This window comes from Electrophorus electricus, chromosome 15 (assembly GCF_013358815.1).
Source record: "Electrophorus electricus isolate fEleEle1 chromosome 15, fEleEle1.pri, whole genome shotgun sequence".
Lineage (NCBI taxonomy): Eukaryota > Metazoa > Chordata > Actinopteri > Gymnotiformes > Gymnotidae > Electrophorus > Electrophorus electricus.
Window position 1 is genome coordinate 17,633,773 of NC_049549.1, and position 27,155 is coordinate 17,660,927.

Consider the following 27,155-nt stretch of genomic DNA (forward strand, 5'->3'; position numbering starts at 1 on the left):
GTGGAGCCAGAGGTCCGTCCGTCACATCAGCACCGCGGACAGGGGAGGGCGGGGGAGCGCGCGCTGGTGTGGCCGGGCTTGCCGCGCGGAACCCGGCTGGAATATTCCGTGTAGGAAGGCTCGTGTCGTCTTCGCCGGTACCGGCGACCCAAGACGGAGTTCAAGGCCATGGCGGTTTGTTTTCAGCCTGTTTGGGCGCCAGACGAAACGCTTTAGCTGCAAGCTTGTCCTTGTAAGTACCGTTTATTACCGACGCTTCGGTTGAAGCAGAAGGGAATATGAGTAGAGCGGATGGGTCGCGTTTCTAAACCCACTACTGACGGTTTGTCCGGTGGTGAGGCGTTCAGGGCTTTTGACACCAACACGATATCCAACCACTTAATCTAACCGACATATTCCTGGAGCGCTTCTTCCCAACGAGCGCTTCAGGATATCTGAAAACATGTCGGGAGCCATAGAACCGAAGCTTTTTGACGGTAAATACAAAACATTTTTTAATGTTAAGCGGAAATATTCCGTTAGGTTTTCGTGAGGTAACCTAGTGGTGTTAAGACATCGTTTGCGAGGAGTTTCGTAACGCGGACACTTAACATTTGTGTCACCATTCATACATTGTAGCAAACTGCTAAAGTTCAAGTGTTTTATGACGTGGCCGAAAGCCAGACCTTTAATCTCGTTTATTTCCTTCCTTTGTTTTAAAAGGTAAATAAACTGGATTTAACACCGTATTGTAAATCTGGTCGGTTGGTTTACTCTGTGTACCGATCGCGTGTCTCTTTCATCTCCCTGGCGCGAGGCTGTTTTGTTGCCCGCGCGACGGACACGTTACCACCGGGATTTGTATGGCTTCAGTCGTATATGCACTTTACTATTACCTTCCAAAGCCTCTCTGCACTAGCCATTCTCATGCTTTTTTTTAAAATTCAGTGTTCGGCACCAGTGGAAGCGGGGTCATTGAATTTAGCAGGTGCAGGTCTTTAAGCAGATGTACAATTATGTAATTAACAGGACACTTCATCTGAGAGTGAGTGAAGGAGGTTCGTTTTTGGTGTGATTAAATCCAAGGTCAGGGTGAAGTACTTTTTCCTTTTTGCTGAACCTTTTGTGATTTTCACACCTATACAGAAAGATCTGAGTTGAATGCACTGTTATTGTGTTAATTTGTGTCCAGGGTGTGTGAATCTGAGAGCAGGGGCTGTCCTGCACATGTTTGCTGATGGTAGCTTTGTTTCCAGCAGACTCGGAGAGCTTGGTCAATGGGAACCACCAGTCAGCAGCGGCAAAGTGTCACGCAGCCCCCTGTGAGCGAGCGCTCCTGGATCACAGTGCCATGGTCAGCTCCATGGAGAAGGACCTGCAGGACATCATGGACTCCTTAATCATGGATGACCCACAGGTTCCGTCCTCCTCTGAGCTCAAGATGAGATCTGTGCCCCACACTGACCACTCTTCACTATCCCCCATGTTAAATGGGGGTGGGCGATACCTTCTCTCCCCCCCCACGAGCCCTGGTGCTATGTCGGTGGGCTCCAGTTATGAAAATACCTCTCCGCCATTCTCACCTCTGTCCTCGCCCTCAGCGGCGAGCAGTGGCAGCCTCACAAGTCCCTCGTCCAGCGGACACCAGGAGCAGATCCCGACTCTGCCTCCGATTCCAGTCAGATCCTCCAGCTACAGTTACACCAGCCAGCCACCCGTACCTCAGCCGCGGACCATGCTGCCCAACCACACGGGTAGCAGCGGGGGCCAGAAGGTCCCGGAGAGCCCCCAGCTGCAGCGGAGGGTCCTCCTGGAGGCTTCTCCCAGTCCAAAGCCGGCTCGCAGGGGCTCGGGTCAGGACAGCCCGATGGGGAAAGGTCCGGATAGCTCCAGGCTCCCCTCCATGATGCCTTCAGTCTCCATATCTGCTGTGCACAGCGACTCCCCTTCTGCCAGCAGGGTAGCGATGCCGGGTAGCCCCAAACCGAGCCCCAAATTGAACCCCGCGTCCCCCTCGTCCTCACCCTGCAGTCCAAGGGTGAAGGTGGCTATCAGCCTCCAGGATTGCCCGTCCAGCCCGTTCCGTGAATCTCCCCAGCCAGACTGCTTGCTCAGCTCTGGCCCCATGCAGCAGTTCCCCCCCCCGCCTCGAGCCTTCCAGCCTCCCCTGGACCCCATCGTCCACATCATTCAAGGCATGCCCCCGCGGCCACAGCAGGGTACCCTCCAGCCTCCAGAAAGTCCCCGGCTGGCCCGCCGGACCCTGGATGCCTGCGGGGGCAGCATGAGGGAGCTTCCCCCACTCAGCCCTTCTATAGTGCGCAGAGGGGTGCCCATGCTGCCCGGGGCTCTCCCAGGTACCCACCCTGCCCTCCGAACCCCTGACAGTCCATCTGCCAAACTGGTCTCAGACAGCCCTAGGCTCAGACGAAAAGTGGTCTCACCCACCGAGCAGCTTTTCAGCCCAAGGACGGTGCGCGCACGAAGCCCCTCGCCCACCCCCGGGACAGGCGACGCCACGGGGGACCTGAAGGGGCCCTTTGGGAGCCCCCTGTCCCCTGCCTTCAGCTTGGGCTCCCTGCCTGGCTCTTCACCGGTTGGCAGCCCAAGAAGTCACAGGAAGATGTCAGCAGGACACAGGGATTTCCGCTTCGCGCATCCGGGCATGAGGGAACGCAAGAACAGCATCACGGAGATCAGCGACAACGAGGATGAGCTGTTGGAATACCACCGGCGTCAGCGGGAAGAGCGGCTGCGGGAGCAGGAGATGGAGAGACTGGTGAGTGACTTGCTGGACGAGTCTGATATAACATGCAAACACGCCTTCTAATTCCATCTGGGAGCATGTTGCCAGATTGGTTAATGGTCTGCAGCAGTGTGTTGTAATGTCTCTCCCTGAGTGTAATGGATGTCTCATGCTGAAACTCCCCAGAAAGAGCGACATGCTGCTCAGGGAAGAACAGACTGCCCAATAAGACCATTTATCCCTCTATTGCTTTATTGGACTCAGAAGATTCTGTTGCTCCAGTTTGGGGGCAGTTAGTGAGTAACAAGCTTAGTTGTTGAGAGGAAATGCTTCATGGAAGCTGTGCTGAGGTTGATCGGGGTGCTTCATGGCCCTGGGGGTGGGGGTACACATTGTTTCTATGGTAATAGGCGTATTGCGGTAATGACCGAGGTTGTACCAGTCCATGGGCTGTGCTGGACTGTGAGGCCAGAGTCATTCTGTGAGTGGGGAGGAGAGTTGGGGGGGGGGGGGGGGGGTCACATAGTCACAGCAGACGAAGTGATTGGGAGTTGCAGCTTGACTCTGGCAGACATCTCCGATTTCACCATGGCAACGCCATTGTTGTCCTTTTGGGGGGGGGGTTGGTCAGGTCTGTTGTCTGGAATGAACCTACTGATTCAATCAGTATTGCAGAGGTTTTTATACACGCTTGTATGTTGAACTTCTCTTTTGTCTGCCCTTATCAAACCGTGGCTGTTCATCGAGGACATACAGCTGGTGGTGTAACTGCGCAGAGCTCAAAGCTTTGACCATGTTTACAACGTTGAAAGATTTTTACTTTGTCATGCCGTTCTGCAGAAAACACAGGGTGATCTCAGAATGAAACCAGTGCAGCTACCAAACGTAACTCTTCAAATCAGAGACACTGAGCATGGGTATTTAAACATGATCGAGAGTAAATAGCAGAGAGAATCTTGCTGGCTTTGCTCAAGAGATAAGATGGAGGAAAGCATCAAGTGCTGTTCTTTTTACTCAATGGGAGATTAAATTGGAAAGCAGACAACGTCATAAGGTTTTGTTATTGTGTTCCCGTTGTGTTGTATCATCTACATCAGTACCGTGTAGTTGTATGAATGGAAGATGCATGGAACTACATTTTCTACATGATCCTAATATTTTTGGAGCTGAAATTGGAGCTGAGTTAGGGAATTGTTCTTATCTGATTCCTGTGAAAAGGTCTGATCGTGTTTTCCAGCACATGTTAAAACAGCACATACTCTCCATGTGACGCTTATCAGACCAAGTGTCACATCGGCTAAGGGTGGGCAGTGTGATGACATGCTGATATTATGATATATAATGCTGTAAAGGTTTCCTGATTATATCACATATGTCATCAGTGCTTCTAGAACCCTGATCCACAGAATTATTCATAAAAAGAAAACATTTAGGGCAATTTTAAAGATCACCAACAACATGGACATATTTATTCTTAATGAAAATGTAAGGTTTCATGACTTTAGATTTTTGCCTTATTGCCCACCCCTAACACCCAAACATCTTGACAGCCAGAAGCAGGCTCAGGCAAGCGTGTGGTGACCTCCCCAGCCCCGCCCCCTGCAGGATAACAACTCAGGGAGGCTCCGACGCAGGTCCAGCACAGCTGACACTCCAGCATGTGACAGCAAACAGAACGCAGAGCAGTTACATTTATGGCATTTAGCTGACACTTTTATCCAAAGCAACTTACAATTCTGAATACTAAACACAACTTGAGTAATTGAGGGTTAAGGGTCTTGCTGAAGGGCACAACAGTGGTAACCTGGTGGTAGTGTGAGTTGAACTGGCAAGTACCTTAACCACTGAGCTACCACTACCAGAACACTGGTTATATTTACCCACAAATACTCCCAGCAGCCCTGTCTGCTGTGCATCTCAGTAGGATTCCGTTGGCAGAGGAGACATTTCACTGAGAGCCCTGTAGTCTAAAATTAGTCTAAAAACCTCCTGCGTAATCACTTGTCAATTTTCAGCTTTGAATTTGAAAGGAGACTTTACCAGACTATTTCATACTAAATGCCTAAATAAATAGCTTTTGTTGGACTAAATTTGGTTCCTGTGTGTAAACAGGGCAGCGTGCCATTGCCGTGTCCATCTCCAGAGAGAGCTGACTGGACAGACGCTGCCTTTCCTTCCAGATGAGTTAGACACTGGAGGACTTGGCTGACACAGCTTGTAATTTACCAGAGGCCCCAGAGGCACCCATGGTTGCCTGAGAGACCGCCTTGGTACACACACACACACACACACACACACAAATGGCATATGGTGTCAGTCACCAGACGACCGTTCTGTCAGTCAGTTTCTGCCAGGGTGCCAGACCTGGCCAAAGATGACCTCATTTTTACTGTGAGAAAGAGGCCATGGTGACATCACATCTCTAGCACTCTTAAGGTGGAATATGTGGGTTTATGACGGACGCAGAATGGTCCTGTGGGGTGTGTGTGTAGTGGGGGAACGGCGTCTCCAGCAGTGTGGGCTGGCTGAAAGGTGAACCATGACAACAGTCTGCTCAGGGGACCTACCAGGCTATCACTGTTCACATGGATTATCGTGATTAATGTGTGTGTGTGTGTGTGTGTGTGTGTGTGTGTGTGTGTGTGTGTGTGTGTGTGTGTGTGTGTGTGTGTGTACACCAATAAGCCAGAACATTAAAACCACCTGCCTAATATTATGTAGGAGCCCTTTGTGCCACCAACATGACTCTGGCGAATCAAGTCCTGAACTCCATGAGACCTCTGAAGGTGTCGTGTGGTATCTGGCACCAAGACGCTAACAGACCCTGTAAGTCTCCAGATGGGTCCTCCATGGGTTGGGCTTCCTTTTCCAGCACATCCCACAGACGTTCGATCGGACTGAGATTTGCAGAATTTGGAGGCCAAGTTAAGACCTTGACCCATATCTGAGCAGTTTTTGCAGTGTTATCCTGGGAAAAGAGGCCACTGTTTTAAGGGAATCTTGGTCTGCAACAGTGTTTAAGTAGGTGGTACATGTAAAAGTAACATGCACATGAGAGCCAGCTTTCAGCGGTGGGGTGGGGTTTGTGCGGGCAGCTGTACCAGTGTGGAGCTACAGAGCCCCATACACAACAAACTGCCATGTGTTCCAACACCTTTCACCTTTTTCAGTAGCTCTTCTGTGGGATCAGACCAGTCGATCTAGCCCTCACTGAGCCTGTCCTCCTGACCACTGCGTACGAAGCAGACCCCATGAGGACCCGTGTAGGAGATGCTCACTGGTGGTCTGCTCCAATGCCCAGATGTTTCTCTAGCCATGTCCATGTCTCTACACCTACCCCACCTTTCCTGTTTCCATCACTGTCAAGAACAGACTGTACACTTACTGCCTAATATGTCTCCCCACTGACCTGGCGCCGCGGTAACGAGATAATCAGTGTTACTAGCGTCACCTGCCTGCGGCTGATGTGCGGTGTGTGTGAGAAGGAGGGACACAGTATGTGGCTGGTTTGTTTGTCTGGAACATTGGTGTCTCTGTTTTCAATGATCGGTTGTTTACTGAACAGCGGAGCTTTTAATGCCAAGAGCTCGGCATATAGTCTGCAGCCCAGCGTTTGGCTGAGTTAGCTATGATGCTCAACACAGTAAACAGGGACACAAAGAATGAGTAGACGTGTTTATTTATATATATATATATATATATATATATATATATATATATATATATATATATATATAAAATATAATTAGAACTCTGATTAGAATAATTAGAAGTCAGTTAGTAGTTAGTTGGTTAATTCATAAGTACTTTGCTTGATGAAGGACCTCTGTCCTATATGTCCTGTTTCTCTGGAAACTCAATGTACTGAATCTCTCTCTCTCTTTCTCTTTCTCTCTCTCTCTCTCTCTCTCTCTCTCTCTCTCTCTCTCTCATATATATATGACATAGAGAGACGACTGTAAGTTGTCATTCAGCCTCATTCATCTTGTCATGTTTACATGATCTGGGTCAATAACCTGGTTTTCCGCTTATGTAATCAAGCCAACAAACAGGGTTGTATTTGAGGAGCTTCACGGTGCCGCACAGCTACGCCAATACAGACACTCCCTGTTCACACAGCTGTTAAGCACGCTGGAGGTGCTGTGGTCTTTATTTCACTGGTGGTGTTGTGGTGTGTGTTTCACTGGTTATTGTCTTTATTTCACTGGTGGTGTTTATATCTGGCAGAGATGTTAGAACATGCTCACTTGAAGAAACCCAGTTTTGTAGATCATCAACATTCATAATTTCTCTGGGGTAGACATTGTCTTCCATGGGTCATTGCCATGATAACTGGTGTCAGTATAATTTAGAATGGTGATGACTCCTTGTGTCTACATGAAGAAAAATTTTAAATAGAATAATTATAAAATACACTATTTCAGAACTGTGTGGTCTGTAAAGCACTCATGTAATCTGTTATCAACTATTTACCCCAAAAACAGGTCTAAAAATGCATTCAGCTCATTGATAATGTGAATTGGCACAGGTGTTTCACGGATTCTCCACTCTGAATGAGTGTTTTGGGTTTGTGACATAATGACTAGTTTGCTACACTAAACAGCTCAGTTTTCACTCACTGTTTATAGGAACGTTTAGTTCCTCCTTTATAACTTGATGAACTCTTTGTAGTTTGGCTTCTGCAGAACAAGCATGAGACCTTGTCAGAGGGAAAGGTGTGAAAAAGCAGAGGAACATCGTGATGTTGTGCATGCCATCATCTACGCTGAACTTGCTTTCAGCGTCAAAGATGCGGCGGAGACCCGCGTGGCTCCGGTGTTTGCTCCCGCCTTGTCGAGCGTGCTGGCCTTGGGGTTAGCCCTGCGTCAGGGACCCAGGGAAAGGCCCTGGACCACACAGCGGGGGGAGTCTGAAAGCAAACTCCACTGACCCTGGACCTGCTCTCCTGCACAATGTGACTGCCCTCATCACAGTAACCACAGGCATGGCAACTGTTGGCCGACATTTGTGGTGTTGTTTGGCCTAGTGCGTCTGTGTTAGAAAGACCTCATAGAAACTCCACTGGTGTCTCATTAGAGTTTTATGTGGGACAGGGGACTTCTGTTAGATTAGAAGTGTGTGGGGTAACCACTGGGAATCTCTTGGAATAGATTATGACCAAGATTAACACCTCTCTGAAAAGGCTATGCAGTGTCTCTCTACGTTGGAATGGGTTTAAAGGATTAAAAGAATGCATTTGTTTTAAAAACCTGGACCAAATGACAATATTTAGAGAAAATATTTTCCTTCACCTTCTGTTCAAATAAAGTACTAAACAGGACTGGCTACTGGCACCCAGTAGTTCTGGCCAACAAGGTTCCAATTCAATTTTACATTAGTTTTACTTTAATTAAATTTGTGAGTCACATCATAATTTTAATACCAATATTCCTTATAATAGTACAGTTTAGTACCACAATTTGTAAAGCAGGGGATTACAAAAGAAAGTTCAACATTGATGACTGGGCACTAAAATGAATGATTAGCAAACATTTATATACATTGTCTAGGAAATTGTGTATATTTATGACATGGATCTTATGAGTTTAAGAATCGACATATGATCAACCAAACAGAAAATCATGTTTGATGAGAGAATCCATATTTTTCCTGGAGCCAAACAAGTCAACTGTAGCACCAAGTCAACACGAGACAGACCTGAATTTACACACGTGAAATTCCTCCTGCAAATGCTTCTCATTCCTGGTCCATTACTCACACTACGGCTCCAGTCAGTCCAGACGTCCTACAGTCTCTGTGTTTCGACCTGCGAGGCAAGAGCTCAGATGCCCATGCTCGTCTGTGCAGGTCTGAGAGGAGATGAGGAAGGGTTGTGCTCAGCTGATCCACAGCGTGGCACGTCCCCCCACCACACCACTCACATTCAGTGACATTTCCATCGGAGGGTTGTGGTGCTTTGGCTGTTCCCCATGCACCCAGTGGCCTCGTTCAGCAGCCTGAACTCAGTGTCCTTGTGGTCACGTCTCTCAGTGCTGAGGACCTCCCTCCCAACACACCCACAAGTTGTGGGCGTGCCAGTAACGAAACATCACGGCAGCTGCCGGTAGACAGTAAAAGTTTAAAGCTTATTAGCGGTACAGTTCAAGCTTGCACTTGCACTTATGTTGATGAGGAACAGCGACAAAGCTTATCATAAAGACCCTAATGTGTCTTCTATCTTCTTCATTTTCTTTCAAAGTAAGGCAAAGTAAACTTCAAAAGTACAAACAAAAGGAGTTTTCTCATGGCATCCATTTTCCCCTGACCAAAAACCACCTTAGAGTCGTGTTGTCCAAGTGCTGCCAGCTGACCCGAGACCAGCTGTTCTGCTTAAATAGAGGGGCTTTCACCACAGACATGCCAATATCAAGTCAACAGGAATATTAAAAATCAATATCAATAAACAATAAAATATCAATGCATAAATATCAAACTATAATATCAATGCATATAATATCAATGATCCAGTGAGCAGGCCACACACATCAGGCTTTATGACACTGGAAGGAAGTTGTTGTTTTACAAGATGAGAGAGAGCGAGAGAGCGAGAAGGAGGAGGAGGTGGAGCAGCGGGTGGGGTTGTTCATCTGTCCTGCAGCAGGTGGGGTTGTTGGAGAGCTGGGAGGAGCTCCAGCTCTTCTCCTCAGTGTGGAAGTGATGCGTCTTAAAGCACGATGAGAGTCCGTGTGGGATTTCTGGAAGTTTTTTTAATGTTCTTTCTCACGTGCTGTTACGGAGTGTCCCCACCCTAGTACAATTTTTCATAGAGCAGCATGAAAGTTTCCTTTCCAGACTTTCCATTTACCAAGGTGCCTTATTTTGTGTCATTACAGCTGTGTGTTCACAAGAGCTGTGCTCTGTGTAGTTGAAGGACATTCTCATTATCACATAAGATGGCCGTTGTTTTTCTGTGAAACTTGAAGCTGTGTTGGATTAGTTGTGCACCAGTATCCCCAAATTCCAGCTCCCTGACTGGGAGCAGGCCATGCTGGAGGTCAGGATTTGGAGAGGTTTATCACCCTCAGTTCTCCAGGCCTGAGGGAACTTGTTAGCTGCCGTTCTTTTGAACCTTTGACCCCTGGAGTACAAGGGAGTGCGGTCACATCCTCTAAGATCAAACCCCTCTCAGACGCACTTAAGCTAACGCTCCCACAACCAGCGCTAGACACGGGCAGTGAGAAAAATATCTGTTTACTTGGTTGGCATGTCGCACTTTTTTCACCTATGGTGTGATTCACTGAGTGATATAATTGCCGTAATTGCTCCAGAAGAGAGGAACAGGCCTTTTAAATCAACTTCACTCTGAAGAAATTGTATGTGTTGTGAGAGCCAAAAGAGGAGGATTAAAGGACGTAGCTGTTTGAGATTCAGATGGTACAATTTCCTCAAGAACAGCTGTGCAGACACAAGGGGGGGCAGTTCTCTTGAAGCAGAATGCAACAAATATCCCCCTGCATCTCTGCGTGTGAGTTTCAGATGTCTTGTAATTATAATGGAATCACAGAATGAATGGAAAAAAGGTCTTCAACAGATAATTTTGAAAATGATCTTTTAGAATCTGGGTGTTGTAAGAACCCAACATCCTAGACACTGCGGGAGTCGGGTGTATTTGGCACCCTTAGTGTCTGGGGCGTTGGGGTCGTTCCTCATCTCTGCTCCTGGGATTATGGCCAGCCCTGCAGCTGTGCTGCTCCTGGCATACAGATTACATCTTAGGCTAATGGAGGGTTTGCCAAGGCCCCGTCACCCGTGATCACAGGGCAGTGCCATCTCATTGGAGCTTTTGCAGCGTGCCACGGGGAGCAGGCTGCCACAGGGTGCTGCTCATACATACACACACACACACACACACACACTGTTGGGAGACAAGCATGTCGTCCATGCAGTGTCAACACTGAAAAAGCTCCGTGAGTCCATGAAACGTCTGAGACGTAAACACGGAGCTGGGTTGTCACCCCCAGTCTGGGAGGTGTTGTGAGACAGTCGGTGTACGTCCGCCCTTCCCCATTTCTCAGGGCTGCAGCATGAGCAGGGGGTTTGGTAGGAGGCGTGAGCCCTGGAGCACCTCTCTCTCCACAGTGGGGCGTTGGGGGCGGGAGCCAGAACATGTATCTGCTGCCTGACGATAAGACAGTGGCGCGTCTGGTTATTTACGGCCCCCCCCACCTCTCAGATTTTCATCATTCCGGAAGCTGAGGCTCAGAGGAAATGAAAATGGTGCTTTACTCCTCCCACCACCTCTCCGAATCCGCCCCTCTATGTTGGTATGTTTGTTTTTTGTTGCAGGAGCGTCAGAGGCTGGAGACCATCCTGAACTTGTGTGCTGAATTCAACAAGGGGGACGGAACGGGAGGCGGGGCGAGGGGCGGGGCCGGGGGAGAGCTGGCGGAGGTGGAGAACTTCCCCGGGCTGGAGGGCAGACGGCCCTCCACGGACGCGCTTGCTGGCGCCCCCCTGAGGATGGCCCCCAGGCCGAGAGAGGGTGACGAGGACAACCAGAGGGAGGAGTGCAGCAGCACAGAGAGCACGCACCAGGAGGGGCGGAGCCTGCGTACCACGCACAACGGACGCAGCACTCCGGTCAGCACCTGCACGCGCACACACGTGTACACACACACATACACACAGCACCTGCAGTGGAAGGAATGCACTAAGAGTGGTGCAGGCAGGCTTAAACAGTGGTTGAGGTCTTCCTAAGACACGATGGACGTCAGGGTTTCCCCATTTAGCACGTCACAGAACCAGGAACACCCGACAATGAGAAAAATACTGCTTGCTTTTCTGCATCTCTTGTGTGCGTGCGTGTGTGTGTGCATGCAGGTGGAGGAGTGTGTTGGCATGGGGGGCAAATCTGGGCTGGAGCTGGGCTATCTGGAGGAGGAGCGGGTGCGAGCGCTGGCGAAGGTGGAGGAGCTGAAGGAGCGCGTCACTGAGCTGGAACAACAGCTGCAGGAATCCACGCAGGAAGTAGGAGAGACACACACACACACACACACACACACACACATATACACACGCACGTACACGCATACACAGTCACAGCATGCTGGGTAAATCTTATACACACAGGTGAAGTGTCAGTCTAATCCTAATCCTAATGGCTGGATTAGAGAAACCAATGCCTTAAGGAAGTGTGTGTGTGTGTGTGTGTGTGTGTGTGTGTGTGCGGGGCCACCGCGTGCATTTCTCTGAGCAGGCAGAGATGGAAAGGGCTTTGCTGCAGGGGGAGAAGCAGGCGGAGCTGGAACAGATGGAGGCGGAGACTAAAGTCATCAGCCAGCTACATCACAAACTCACCGAGCTCGAGAGCGCCGTCCAAAGGGAGAAGGACAAGGTATATCACACACACCACACACACACACACACACACACACACCACACATACATGCACACACACACACACACACACACACACACACACACACCATACACACACGCACACACACAAACACCACACATACACATACACACACACACACAAACACACACAGGACCCTGCAACTTGCTGACCACATGAATGCACATCACACAGCTACAGAGATCCTATGTTTATTTCCATGTAAATAAGGACGCTTTATAAATACGCTCATACATTCAGAAATATTCAAGCTATGTAGTTCTTCACATGACATTACTTTGTGAGTGAGTGTGTATGTGTGTGTATGTGTGTGTATGTGTGTGTGTATGTGTGTGTGTGTGTGGGTGTGTGTGTGTGTGTGTGTGGTCTCTGACATTCCAAAAAGGCATGTAATTCTCCCGGATGGCCTGTCACTGGAATTTCATTCCCAGCTGAAAACAAGCGAGCACAAATGACCGCAGAGACGTAGGGCTCTGACTGGCCCCGCGGGGAGGGCTCAGGGGACGGGGCAGTCTTGTTGTGAAGGAGCTTCGCTGGTGTATAATGAGTCTGTCTTCCTCAGATGAGATGAGAATTCTCCTTCTGGGGTTGGGCTTCACTAAGCAGCCTATTAACCCGTAATGCGCACAGAACCCCCACTTCTCTGTGTCCCCCTGTCTCTCTCTCTGTCCCCGTGTCTTTAGCTTGAAGTGAGATGTGACACATTGAGTTTAACAGTTGAGTGATATTTTGTACACTTCTGTGCATCGAGTTTGGGATCCTTCTCAACCATAACAGTTTGTCTCACGTCTCCGTTAGCTGTGGTGACTCTCTTTGTCCTAGAAAGGCCATGGATATAATGCGCATGTGTTTTGCATGTTTGGGAATTTCGGAGTTTTGGAGTGGCTTCTCTTAACAGCATCACACACAGAACATAGCAAGAACAAAGTTCAGGATTCCAGACTAGAAATTAAACTGAACGTTTCTGTCTAAGATGAAGGAAACAGTTGACAATAAACCAGCCTGCTCTGGGGCCACAGGAAATGGGCCTTGCAAATGTGTCTCAGGAGGTGTAACTACACCCACATGGCACCAGCACAGTATCTCTTCAGCTCAAGTCTCTTGCTAATAAAAGCCCGAGAACGGAAGCGTGCACCACCCAGTCGGGAGGACTCAGCGCACCGCTGTGAGGTCTGGTGACGTAGGCATGTGTTCCGTGTATCTATAGAGTCTGACGGTGTAGTCCACCGAGTGGGAGACGCAGTCAGAGAAGGACTGAGTCTGGTCTCGCACTTCTGCAGTCATATCCTTTTAACCTCGGATGCGTGTGCATGGCATGGATTTGAGCTGAGTGTTCTCTCTCTCCCTCTCTCCTCCCGGACGGTGTTTGTTCTCTTTTTAGGACAGGGCTAATGTTGACGCCCAGCGGGATGCCCTGGAGAGACTTCGGGATGGCTACACTGATTTGAGGAGTCAGCTCCATAACTGCCCCGAGTCTCTAAGGGAACAGTTGCAGGAACAACTCAAAAGGGTCAGTCTCACCTGCGCAGACACAGGACCCAAACACAGTACCACCAGCTGCCTCTCGGGACCCCCAAGCTGTCTCCACACCTCTCAGGACACCCATGCTGTCCCCACACCTCTCAGGACCCTCACGCTGTCCCCACACCTCTCAGGACCCCCACGCTGTCCCCATACCTCTCAGGACCCCAACATTGTCCTCACACATCTCAGGAGCCCCACACTGTCCCCACACCTCTCAGGACCCCCGCACTGTCCCCACACCTCTCAGGACCCCCACACTGTCCCCACACCTCTCAGGACCCCTGCACTGTCCCCACACCTCTCAGGACCCCCACACTGTCCCTGCCACACAGTCCTGCAGTTGTAAGGTTTTGGTATTTACGATGCAGGTACCAAAGTCCATTGGTGTTTTGGGCGCTGCAATGCTGGGACTGGATCAGGAAGCCATTTCAGCTGTTCATTAAAATAACATGCTACACCATGGCAGTTTTAAAGGAATAGCGTGACTGAAAGTCTAGCATTACTACTAATAATGACAGAAACCTGATAACTACCACTCGCCATTCTGAAAAGAGTCAGTACAACAGAGTGCCGTCTGGCTGCTGGCTTGTGTTCCCTAGTCACTATTCAGCCATGTAAGGGTGTGGTGGCATTTTTGGGTTTTTTTTTTTTGGTTGAACTATTCCTTTAATGTGTGTTGGCAGTGCCTCCCCTGACCCAAACCCCACCTGTCTGCCCTGCTCCAGGGCACAGTGGCCCCTGCTGTCGGCCTGGTCCTCTCTACGCGAAGCTACTCTCCATCCTGCATGCCACTTTGGTTCCACTGTCCTTTTGTTTGCTTTTCTTATATGCGTCTCTGTGCATCGCCCCACTACCTTTAACCCCTAACATTCTACTAATCTGTTCATGTAGAGATTACGTCTCCTTGGTTCCCTTTTTTTGTCCTCTACATGCCTGAATACAAAACACTGGGATTGTGAGTGAATGCAATGTCGTTTTTCTGGGCTGTTTTGGGTTTTTTACTGATGAGACATTAAGAGTTTTATTAGACTGCAACACTGGTATTTTGGAACATTGTGTCGTATTGTTAGCCCTGATCAGTGGGACCCAGGAGCCAAAGTCTGGCCCTGTTTGACCTGTCCTGTGGCTCTTCCACACACCCAGAACAGGCCAGTGTCCACGAGGTCACTGTGCTTCACTGAACACGTGCTCGTAATTGTAACAATGACAAAATTAGCATCAGAGTATCAGGAATTTCCCAGTCAATGCTACATCAAGATTTAGGTTTCTCATGACTTATCGCATTCAGGTTATTTTTAGGACTGTAGAGTTCAGGGTGTAAAAAACACACAATACAGCAGGTATCTCAGGAAGGAATGTTCTGGACTCTCAGACAGTACAGTATACATTACAGAGTACAGTATACACTACACTGTTAAGGCTCATACAGTATACAGTATACACTACACTGTTAAGGCTTATACAGTATACACTACACTGTTAAGGCTCATACAGTATACAGTATACACTACACTGTTAAGGCTCATACAGTATACACTACACTGTTAAGACTCATACAGTATACAGTATACACTACACTGTTAAGCCTCATACAGTATACAATAAATACTACACTGTTAAGGCTCATACAGTATACTGTATATACTACACTGTTAAGGCTCATACAGTATACACTACACTGTTAAGACTCATACAGTATACAGTATACACTACACTGTTAAGCCTCATACAGTATACAGTATATACTACACTGAAGGCTCATACAGTATACAGTATACACTACACTGTTAAGGCTCATATAGTATACAGTATACACTACACTGTTAAGCCTCATACAGTATACAATATATACTACACTGTTAATCCAAAGCTCATTATTCCATCTCAAGTCCAGCAGTCTGTAGAGTGTCCTGCTCTGCGTGTCCTGTTCTGTGTCTCCTCTGCCTGTTCAGGAGTATGGCTGGAACTGCGTGCCCTGTGAAGTCCTCGCGCTGCTGTCTGACCCCTGCTTGCGTGTGCGTGTGCGTGTGTGTGCTGCAGGAAGCAGACACTCTGGAGGCAGAGACGAAGCAGTTTGAGGACCTGGAGTTCCAGCAGCTGGAGAAGGAGAGCAGCCTTGAGGAGGAGCGTGAGAACCTGTCCCAGCATCTCCTGCAGGAGCTCACACAGCTCCAGAGCAACGTGGCCCGTAGGAAGGTACAGAGCGCATTCACACAGCCGTGCCTGCGCTTGTGTCTGCAGCTGACCTGGCTGCTGTGTTGTGTCCAACCCCTCAGGAGAAGGTGGAGGTGCTGGAGACGCAAGCCAGCCAGCTGGCCCATCAGGTGGCACAGGAGAGCGAGAGGCTGGCCAAGGACAGGAGCTGCACCCTGCAGCTGCTTCAGAAGGTGCATCACCACACCCTCTGCCCACGTCATGACCTGTCATGGCAGGCTGTCCCACTGGTCAGGCTAACAGTCCGTGTGGTGTGTGTTGCAGTATTCTGATCGGAGTTTTCTTCTTCCCTTCCATGTGTTTCTCCAGGAGAAGGAGAGGCTAGCAGGTCTGGAGAAGAGATACCTCAGCCTAACTGGAGGCAGGAGTTTTCCTACTATGAAGGAGGTATGAAGGAGAATGTTTCTCCTAGGAGAGCCGTCAGATCTGTGAATGTCAACGGTGTGTCTGCATTGTGCAACAGTGGGACTAAGCACTGATGTAAAGTTGTAGAATGGTGTGACTGGGAATAACGCGTTTAACTCCCCTGAGTTCTAGTGTATTTCAACCCGTCCTGGTTGCAGTTTTCCTGGAGTGAACTCACGTCTGTCTCTCATCAGTGTGGTTAATGCTGGAGTCAATAACTCTCAGACCACCAGATTGTTATTACTGCTGGTATCTGGGCAGCTGCTAAAACATCCTTTAAACAGGACCCTTCCTGTAAACGAGACCCAAACACTTAACCAAACACTTTGGACCATGTTGTAATGTGGATGTTCACTGCACACCATGGTTTAGACTTCACATAGTAGTGACTTGTTGTGTTGTGTTGTTGTGTGATGGCTTCACATAGTAGTGACTTATTTTGTGCTGTGTTGTGAGATGGCTTCATGTAGTAGTGACTTGTGTTGTGAGATGGCTTCACATAGTAGTGACTTGTTTTGTGCTGTGTTGTGAGATGGCTTCACGTAGTAGTGACTGTGTTGTGAGATGGCTTTACGTAGCAGTAGTGTCTGTTATGGTGCATACAGAGTACTGTGTTCAAGAGATTGAGGGAGTCGCTCATGTCTGTGAAGGAAAGGGCATGACTGACCTCATGACCTCTTGTCCTGCTCTGGCTGCTGATGTCTCTCAGGAGTGCTCTCAGAGATCAGAGGTCACTAGGATGTATGTAAGCGACAGCCATCTCCCTGGCTTCCTGCTTGGCCTCCCCTCACCTGGAGCTGCTCCCCAGGAGGTACCCTGGAGCTCCATCTCTCCCTCCCGCACTGCTCCTCGCACTACGGCCTTGCTAGTGCTTCAGCTTTTAATCACTTAAGCATTCATGTAATAACCGCAATATTGTAGAAGTTGTCACTGGTATTGATGAGAATGTCCCTAAAATGAAGCTTGCAACAGGAAATGGCATTGGGAGATACCCCTGCATTTCCTGCTTATTAGACTGAAGTGTTAGTAGTGTTAGTAGTGTGAGTAATGTGAGTAATGGTAGTAGTGTGAGTAATGGTAGTAGTGTGAGTAATGTTAGTAGGGTTAGTAGTGTGAGTAATGTGAGTAGGGTTAGTAGTTTTAGTAGTGTGAGGAGTATGAGTAGTGTGAGTAATGTTAGTAGGGTTGGTAGTGTGAGTAATATGAGTAGGGTTAGTAGTGTGAGTAATGTGAGTAGTGTTAGAAGTGTGAGTAATGTTAGTAGGGTTAGTAGTGTGAGTAGTAAGTAATGTTAGTGGTGTGAGTAACATTAGTAATGTGAGTAGTGTGAGTAATGGTAGTGTGAGTAGTGTTAGTAGGGTTAGTAGTGTTAGTAGTGAGTAATGTTAGTAGTGTGAGTAATGAGTAATGTTAGTAGTGTTAGTAATGTTAGTAGTGTTAGTAGTGTGAGTAATGTGAGTAATGTTAGTAGTGTGAGTGGTGTTAGTAATGTTAGTAATGCGAGTAGTGTGAGTAATGTAAGTAGTGTTAGTAGTGTGAGTAATGTTAGTGTTAGTAATGATAGTAGTATGAGTAGTGTTAGTGTGAATAGTGTGAGTAATGTGAGTAGTGTGAGTAATGTTAGTAGTGTTAGTACTGTGAGTAGTGTGAGTAATGTGAGTAGTGTTATTGGTGTGAGTAGTGTTAGTAGTGTTAGTGTGAATAGTGTTAGTAGTGTGAGTAGTGTGAGTGTGAATAGTGTTAGTAGTGTTAGTGTGAATAGTGTTAGTAGTGTTAGTGTGAATAGTGTTAGTAGTGTTATTACTGACCTATCTTCTTTCTTTTCCTCTCTTCTCCTCCATCCTCCTGCCTCTCAGGAGTATGTCACTTTAAGCCAGTTAAACCAGCTCTATGGGATGCCGAAGGTGGACTCCTCCCCCACCTCTCCTGTCCAATCACGTCAGCCTGCTCTCGTCGAGCCTGCCTTTTCCTGCCTTCCCTCCCCTCGCGGCTCCGCCCTTTCTCTCTCCTTTGAGGTGTGTCTCTGTACTTTCTCATGTTTCTCATGTTCATCTCTGTAAATCTTTCGGTTGTGCTTCCCCCATCATGCTGTACCAAAGCAATTACACTGATCCCAGGTCAGGTGTCTAAAGTGGGTTAAATAGGCACTGACCTTCAGTGTTCAGTGGCAGTGACTTTAACTCTCTGAGCATGCGGTGTGTCCACACTCGCCCCTGGAGCCCCGATTAACGTCACACTGTCACGTCTCGCAGGCTCTTGTGTGCCTTAGCCAGCTGTAGTTGTAGTTGCCACACCTCTCCATATATCAGCCAACCAATCAGCCGACCACCAGGTTTCCTATAATACATACAGGAGTTGGAGTTTGAGGGCCTTTTATGTTTTTGTCTGTGCCTTTATGAATCTCAATAACAAGAATTTTCCAAGAGAAGAAAAAAACCCTTCCAGGAAGGTCTTTGGTTAGATTCTGTTTATTTGAAAAGTGTGAGTTTACAGGTTAGTGGTCGTGAGGTCCACAGGTTAGCGATCATCATGCTGGAGGAAACAGGAAGCTCACCACTCACACTAAACCTGTTTTTCATTTGCTCATTAACACTTTCTGTCTCTCTCTCTCTTCTTCTCCTTCTCTCGTTCCCATTCCTTCTCTCTTTCCTCACTCTACCCTTCCACCTGCCCTCTCTGCTCCCCCCTGCACATTCGGACGTGTCAGCCGGAGTGGCTTAGGCCTCAGATCCCCGGTGTAGATTTAGAGCGCTGGTACCAGGAGGTGATGGTGGCTGGGGCCAGCAGCCAGCTCTGCCCCCCTCCCCTTCCAGCTAAAGCTGGGTCCACATGTAGACCCCCGCAGGTAACCAACACAGGCCCCTCCCCCCTTCACCTTCATCCTGGTCTGGAGACAGATCACTCACTACAGAACTTTGTTAACTTTTTTAGAACTTTCTTTGGTTTGGACTTTTAACTCATTTCTCATTTCTCATGTGCCACACCGCTTCCACTCTGCTGTTCTCTCCACCATCAACACACAACACCCGCTTGAGGAAAAAAGTGTTAAAAACACTTCAGGAAAACAGATTAAACGGATTTAATGAAAAGATAAATAAGGTGGCTTCATTCTGACGTTACAGCAGGTGCTGTGCTATTTAACATAGTTAAGAACCATGTTTCCATCCAGACTAGATACAAGGCCTGTGTGAATGGTGCACAGACTTCCACACACTTTCAGAATTCATCATTATTTCTCTACATTTTTTCAAATATGTAATTTAGCTTTTGAAAATACTGGGAAAGTGTTTCAGGATAAAATACTGGGAAAGTGTTTCAGGATATAATACCGGTAAAGTGTTTTTGGATAGAATACTGGGAATGTGTTTCCTGTTCAGTATGTAACATCAGTTACAGACTGAAAATCTTGGAACATAATTTCAGCAGCAGTACACATGCCCATATGTGCAAGTGCGTGTGTGTGTGTGTGTGCGCGCGCGTGTGTATGTGTGGCTTGGTAAAGCTTGTTGTTCTTGTGTGTGTGTGTGTGTGTGTGTGTGTGTGTGTATACGCATGTGTATGTGTGGCTTGGTAAAGCTTGTTGTTCTTGTGTGTGTGTGTGTGTGTGTGTGTGCGCGCGCGTGTGTATGTGTGGCTTGGTAAAGCTTGTTGTTCTTGTGTGTGTGTATACGCATGTGTATGTGTGGCTTGGTAAAGCTTGTTGTTCTTGTGTGTGTGTGTGTGTGTGTGTGTGCGCGCGTGTGTATGTGTGGCTTGGTAAAGCTTGTTGTTCTTGTGTGTGTGTATACGCATGTGTGTGTGTGTGTGTGTGTGTGTGTGTGTGTACACGTATGTGTGGCTTGTTAAAGCTTGTTGTTCCTGTGTGTGTGTGTGTGTGTGTGTGTGTGTGTGCGTGTGTAATGTATTCCTCTGCCCCACAGGTCTACCGCTCCAGGTTGGATAGCAGCGGCAGCGAGACCTCAATGAGGCCAAAGGTCAGCGCTGGTCTGTCCCCGACCTGCGGCTCGGCCACGCTCGGCCGCAACACACCCACCAGGGTAAGAGCTCTCTCCACACACACACACACACACACACACACACACTTCACCAGGGTAAGCGCCGTAGTGCTGTGCTGGTTATGCTGCAGAGCGTCCTGGTGTAAAGCAGGTGCGTGTGTGTGCGTGCGTGTGTGTGCGTGTGCATGTGTGCATGTGTGTGTGTCCACCCAGAGCCCTGTCATGGCGGTCAGCAGCACGGGCAGTCTCCCTCGCAACCTGGCAGCCACCCTGCAGGACATTGAGCTGAAGAGGCAGCTGGCCCTGCAGCAGAAAGGTACCGCCGCACCAGCCCTGCTCGCTACTATGGCGACGGTTATCAGACTAATTCAGCATGATGAGTGTAACTCCTCGCCCTCCATCCCCTGGACTCTGCCTCTGGAGGTCTCCTAACTGTTGTGCTGTTGTGTGTTTCTGCCATGCTGTCTGTCTCCACCGCCCCCCCCAGATGGCTCTCACTCATCACCCGCGTCTTCCTCTGCCACCAACAGCCCCACAGGTAGACGTCCCTGGAGTGGGTTTGGACTCTTCATCCATCATCTTCCTCTTCATCACAACTTTTGTCCCTTGCGCGCCCTCTCTCTCTCTCTCTGCGTCGCATGGCATTTGTCCAACATGTCCTTCCTCACGAGCATCCCTGCGTTGCCTTGCGTGTGTAATGGGACTGTCATGCCGTGTTCTTTTGTTCTCAGACTAACTGGTGTGGGTCATCAGCCCTGCTGGCATTTCCTGGTTTTATTTTAGTTTTATTACGAAAAGCACATGTACTGTATATAGCTGTGTGTACTGTATACGCAATGTGTGTGTGTGTGTGTGTGTGTGTGTGTGTGTATGTCATGTCTTGTTACATTTTTTGCTTGCTGTGGTTTTGGCTGAGCATCTGTGGTGGAGACAGACGCGTTCACTGAAGGACAGTTTGGCTATTAATCGCGACACTGATACTCATGAGGAAGAATCTTTACTTCCTCTGAATATTCTGCACCCTAGTAGTTGTGCGTATGTCCTGCTGTGTGTTCCGTGCATCTGACCTATGTTCCTCGGGTCTAGGCCATCAGGTGATCGAGGAACAGAGACGCCGTCTGGCTGAGCTGAAACAGAAGGCCGCAGTGGAGGCCCAGTGCCAGTGGGAGGCGCTGCACGGCTCCCAGCTGCAGCTCAGCCCCGCGCCCCTACTGGTGCACCGCTCTGTCCTGCACCACCTATCGCCCTCTGCTGGCGAACCTGCGTACGACACCCTCAGCCTGGAGAGCTCAGACAGCATGGACACCAGTATCTCCACCGGCAACAATTCAGCCTGCTCCCCAGACAACGTGTCCAGGTTAGAGAGCCACTCACACACACTCAGCGTGCAGTGCCCTGTCCGACCCTAAACAACCAGCCATCTGCTCGCGTGCTGTTTACTCCTCCGTCCCGTTCTGCACATCCGAACATACGGAGGAGTGACAGGGTAGGTGTCGCGTGGCAACCAGACGCAGCATCAGGCGTCCAGACTCGTGACACGGGAGCTGTACATCTCCTGCACTTCGCCACGAGGGGCTCAAGTCGATTTCAGACTATAAATAAGACGAATAAACGTCGACACTTAGAACGCTTCTCCACAAACAAATGCAAGGAGGCTTCTGGTCTCCCCCATGCCAGCTGTACATTAATTCAGATTTTCTGGATGTGTTTCTTTAAAGTAAACAACAGTTTCTGCATTAACAGAACCCAGATGCTCTGTACAGACGTGTAATGAGCAACACGACAACAAGTTACTATTGTCTGCTACCAGTGGCTGTGAAGCTGGAACTAACACTATACTCATATTGATCAGGCTGAAATTTGGCTCATATTTTCAAATCTTCATAACCACATTTATGAAGTTATGCTGTATGGAAAAATCCTTTAATAACCTTTTAAAGCTGTGGTTTTGTGAAACATAATGTGTAGACATTGTGTCTGACATCTACCACATTTTCTCTGTGTGTGTGTATGCATGTTTGCGTGTGTGTGCGCACGCATCCGTGGTGTGTGTGTGTGTGTGGGTGCGCGTTGGTGCGTGCGTGCGTGCGTGTGTGTGTGTGTGTGTGTGTGTGCAGTGCCAGCGTCATGGACGCACTGAAAATCGAGGAGATGGAGAAGATGTTGAAGGAAGCGCAGCTGGAGAAGGCGAGACTCATGGAGACCAGGGTGAGTGGAAGTCCTGCCCACGTCACTGTGGAGCCAATCGTGGAAGCTGGTGCTTGTGTCCGTGCTGCTCACACGGGCTGCCGCTCCTCTCCGCGAACCCCTGCAGGAGCGAGAGAGCCAGGCCCGCAGGCAGATGCTGGAGGAGGAGCGCAGGAGGAGGGAGGAGGTGGAGAAGAGGCTGCAGGTGGAGACGGCGCACAGGCAGCACCTGATCGAGAAGGAGGTGAAGATGAGGGCCAAGAACTTCTCTCAGGTGAGTGTGCGTCTGCTCCATCACGCTCTGTTTAGCGCTAGCCGGAGGCCTGAATCAGAGTCACATGACTCGAACGTTAGCCTGGATGTTTTGGGTCGCCACAGTGAGCCAGGTTCCTGGACACTAACTTAGTCCAGGGCTAAATGACAGGACATGTGGCGAATCACCACAATGCGCCCGTCACACTGTGTTTACGGTTGATCTTGGTCTGAGTGAGTTGGCCAGCGAGTTCAGTCGCTCACAGAACAGAAAGATTCGATCGTTCAAATGAAAACAGTAGCAGATGGTGTCATGTTGAAGTGTGTAGGGCTGGTTATGACAGCTGAGAGGGAGCAGGAGGAGTGTTTCACCAGAGGGGGCACTGCTGTTCTTCCCACAGGCTCGACCCATGACGCGCTATCTACCCATCCGCAAGGAGGAGTTTGACCTGCGCTCGCACGTGGAGTCGTCAGGCCACAGCGTGGATACCTGCTACCACGTCATCCTCACCGAGAAGATGTGCAAGGGCTACCTGGTGAAGATGGGTGGCAAGATCAAGTCCTGGAAGAAGCGCTGGTTCGTCTTCGACCGGCTCAAAAGGACGTTCTCCTACTACACGGGTAAACCTCTCCCCAACCCCCACCGCCACACGCTGTGCAGACGACGCTCGCCCAACGTGTTCTGGTACTCCTCGCGTTGTCAGCAAAGCTTTTTCTTACCGAGGTAAAGCTAGCGTGGGGGGAGGGCGGGGGGTTGGGGGGGATGCGGCTAATTAGCGGCTGGTTCGTTTCGCCAAGGCAGCCGCGGTACCCAGTAGCCCTGGGTTAGCCGGGGGGCGTACAAACACCCAGCAGTTCATCCGTGTCCTATCTGATGCTGATGAAATCGGCCGCAACGCTGGGGAAAGTGTTGCGCACCCGGCCGCCGGGCTCAGTGGGGTTGGCGGGGCTTGGCGGGGTTGGCGGGGCTCGGTGGGGCTGGCAGGCAGGGCATGGCTGGCGCAGTGCCCCGTTAGCACTGCCTGCCGCTGCGTTTTTTTAAAACCTTAAGTTGTCCCCGGTGCTTATTGTGTTATTTCTGTCCCATCCAGACAAGCACGAGACCAAGCTGAAAGGAGTCATCTACTTCCAGGCCATCGAGGAGGTTTACTATGACCATTTACGCAGTGCCACAAAGGTACGTCTGTCCATCTGTCCCTGAGACGGGGTTAGTGTGCACTAATGCCCCTCACTAAAGGGCACCTGCCCACGCTTAACGCCCTCCTGCTGCTGCCCCACTCGGACACGCCCTCTAGAATGGTGGCCGTCCTTCTCTTTCACACTTATTCCGATGATGATCTTCCCACTATTTTGGTCCTCGTGCTTCATGTTCTCATTTTGTCTTCCATGCATTTTCCCCACTTTCTTTTCTAATCTTTCTTTTCTCACCATTCTTTTGTGCTGGATGTTCCCACAGAAGGGATTTTTCCACCTGAACTTGTCAAATGTATGTATTTCTCTCCAAACACACCCTGCACGTGATTATCCTTTACCCAGAACTCAAGCCCAGTCGAGTAGCGGCTACCTTTGCTAATATGGAGTTCATCAGTTACCTGTTGGAGTTGGGCTGGAGGAGGCATGAGCTCTGAGGCTAGTCGTGGTGTAGAGTAGGTCCTCTGTGCTAGCTGTTAGGATGGAGGGAAAACACCTGTTAGGATGGAGGGAAAACAGTTCTTTTACTTTGTCCCATCTCCCTCCAGCACTTCTCTGGACTGCTGCCTGGGTTTCGCAGAGAGGTGTGTGTGTGTGTGTGTGTGTGTGTGTGTGTGTGTGTGTGTGTGTGTGTATGTGTGTGCGCGTGCATGGGGAGTGATCAAACTGGTCTGATGCTGACCACTAAAACCTTACAAAGTACTGACTTTAGTTGTGCATCTTGTCTCCTGCAAATGAATGAACAAATTCAGGTTTTAATACGACTTACACAGAGATCACAGCTACAGTTCGTCAGAGAATGGCCCGGTTTGCCAGTGCGGTCCGATGTTGTTCTGCTAATATTTGGGCTTGAGTGATTAACAAGCATTTGAAACTGAAACCTCATTAGTTGTCAGTGCGTGTTGCCCTTAACCTGAGAATGCCTGACAGAGAGACTCCAGTCTTCTCTCTCGGACTCTGACTCTATGGCGGGAGAAGATCGCAAGCTCAGCTAACACCTTTCTTCTTCCCTTGCCTTCAGAGCCCCAATCCTTCCCTGACGTTCTGCGTGAAGACCCATGACAGGCTCTACTACATGGTGGCCCCGTCTCCTGAGGCCATGAGGATATGGATGGACGTGATCGTGACGGGAGCAGAGGGCTACACGCAGTTCATGACCTAAGGGCACGGTGCGGCTGCTGCCTGACCCCCAATAGGAAAGGTCACCACAGAAACGCTTTTCGGCAGGGAAACTTCAAATGACTCCTGTTTACTCGCTCGGCTATTTCCTGACGAGGGAAAAGCTTTTTTGTTTTTTATCATGTTGTTTTCTTTCTTTTTAAAATGTTGCGTATTCAGCAAGACTCAAAAGAAACACATATTTCAGGTTGTTTTTTTTTTTGTTTTTTTTTTAACGTCTGCATGGATTATAAAGGACAAACTAGAGAAGCAACCCTACATGTCGGCAAAGTGATCAGCCGTGAAAATGCCTTTGTCTTGCGAGCAGAGATCTCTGATAGCAGTTCTGTTCTTTACGTGCATATAGTTGTTCTTCACTTACATATAATTGTTTTTTGTCTTTAAAGTTACTTTTTCTGTATTTCAGATGTGATTTTGCCAAAAGACATGAAGCCATTCTGAAGAATTTTTTAATTATGATTTTATGGCCTTGTCAGATAATAAAAGAGGTTATGAATACACAAGTAGCACATTTAGAGATGAAGCTAAATGCAAATATGTCAGTATATCCTAAATGTGAGTCATTTTTATCGGTTCTTTTGACAAATGCCCAGCGTCACATAAACCAAGACCTCATTCGCCAAAGTCCATCGTTTCATGGTGCGCAAACACATTCTAGTAAGTGTTAACTGTAAAACAGTATAGCCGTATTGTCTGTTTGCCAAGTCCTGACAACTTGATCTTCTGACTTGACCCATTAAGGAAGCAGCCATCTTCTCTTCACTGCCACTTGGAGGCTTGGAGGACTAATTACATCAAACAAAAAATATAATATTCCTGGACATTACTGTAATAATGCTAATTGTCCGATGCCTTGATATTTCCCCGTGCTTCATCGCTCTGAACACTGCAGTGAGAAGCTTTCAGGACCACAAACACTGGAAACACACAATGGTTTATTGCCGTTTGCACGCTGTTTATTTTAAATGTGTTTTTATTCCCAAAAGCTGTATTGCGACAGTTCTTTACACGCACTTGCACATGGCATGCAGTTCTATGGAAAGCCTCCTCATGAATGACAGGGTGTCAGATTTACCAGATAATGAAAGAAACCGTGTTCACGGTGTGGATGTTCGGGTGAACGTAGGCACGTGGCTGGTGTTTCTCAACTGCCAGGGATTACGTGAGGGGAAGACGACGTCGTCAGGACTGAACAATGCTGTGATTTTAAATAGCAGAATCTGGATCTTTAATGCCTTAGTGTTTGTTTGGGGGAAAACTATTTAATTTATAATTAGTTTTTGTTTATGTAACAACATTGGAACTGTTAGAATAAGACCGATGTGTGCCCTTTTCCCTGAAATCCAACTGTGTATATTCAAGCTGTTAAAAGTGGCCAGAAAATTGAGTCAACATTACTACTGATCTGGATTAGTCTGTCTGTATTTTGGGGTGAAATATATGAGTACACATGGGCTGTGTACACACACAGAACTGACCTGAATTTCACGAGTGCGCACACACACACACACACACACACACTCTCTCACTCTCTATGTTGATATGATGGTACTTTCTATGTGGCACGTTGGATGGACTTTATTGAGTTTTTCAGGTTTATTAAAAAGAAGAGTAAACATCAAAGACTTGATTCTCTTGTTGAAGTGCGTTGCGAACGTGTTCACTATGGGTTCTGAAGAACGGAGCACTCTAAAAGAAGTTTAGAAAATCCTCTGTAGGAAACTATCCTCATGTCCTTTATATCAAGGCAGGATAGCAGTGTTCATGGTTAACACATCTATATTTAATTTACTTTTGATTTAAAAAGTAAAAACACATTCTTTGGGAAAACACTACACTAGTTCAAATGTCATTTCCTGTTGCAATAATATGGCAGATGTGCATGTGGGTGTGTAAAACCCGTCTATCCAGGTTGAAGCGCGGTTCTCTTCACCAGCCCATGGTGTGTTCCCGTGAGTGGGGATCTTGTAACATTCTTCCACACTCATTTCATTTGGATCATCTGAAAGAGGAACGTCACAAGGAAAATCAATGACGTTTGTGTAAACTGACAAATTTTGCGAACAACGTGTATCTGATGTACAGT

At 48.4% G+C, this 27,155-nt stretch overlaps 1 protein-coding gene across 15 annotated transcripts in view; it reads left to right on the top strand.

Moving 5' to 3' along the window:
* phldb1b (pleckstrin homology-like domain, family B, member 1b) overlaps positions 1-26,699 on the top strand; it is a 47,192-nt gene extending 20,493 nt beyond the window's left edge. For 3 of the 15 annotated variants that reach the window (XM_027021239.2, XM_027021249.2, XM_027021251.2), the window contains 21 exons: positions 1,236-2,758; positions 11,051-11,344; positions 11,585-11,731; positions 11,961-12,098; positions 13,504-13,632; positions 15,687-15,842; positions 15,923-16,033; positions 16,170-16,247; positions 18,122-18,280; positions 18,973-19,110; positions 20,186-20,302; positions 20,474-20,576; positions 20,748-20,798; positions 21,347-21,617; positions 22,378-22,468; positions 22,575-22,721; positions 23,101-23,320; positions 23,791-23,876; positions 24,156-24,185; positions 24,439-24,474; positions 24,912-26,699. In XM_027021239.2, coding sequence (XP_026877040.2) covers positions 1,236-2,758; positions 11,051-11,344; positions 11,585-11,731; positions 11,961-12,098; positions 13,504-13,632; positions 15,687-15,842; positions 15,923-16,033; positions 16,170-16,247; positions 18,122-18,280; positions 18,973-19,110; positions 20,186-20,302; positions 20,474-20,576; positions 20,748-20,798; positions 21,347-21,617; positions 22,378-22,468; positions 22,575-22,721; positions 23,101-23,320; positions 23,791-23,876; positions 24,156-24,185; positions 24,439-24,474; positions 24,912-25,052 — 4,166 coding nt within the window. In that variant the 3' untranslated portion in view covers positions 25,053-26,699. The remainder of the gene's footprint in view (positions 1-1,235; positions 2,759-11,050; positions 11,345-11,584; positions 11,732-11,960; positions 12,099-13,503; positions 13,633-15,686; positions 15,843-15,922; positions 16,034-16,169; positions 16,248-18,121; positions 18,281-18,972; positions 19,111-20,185; positions 20,303-20,473; positions 20,577-20,747; positions 20,799-21,346; positions 21,618-22,377; positions 22,469-22,574; positions 22,722-23,100; positions 23,321-23,790; positions 23,877-24,155; positions 24,186-24,438; positions 24,475-24,911) is intronic. The other 12 variants (XM_027021240.2, XM_027021241.2, XM_027021242.2 and 9 more) reach the window with 12 other exon arrangements.
* Positions 26,700-27,155: the final 456 nt, after the last annotated feature.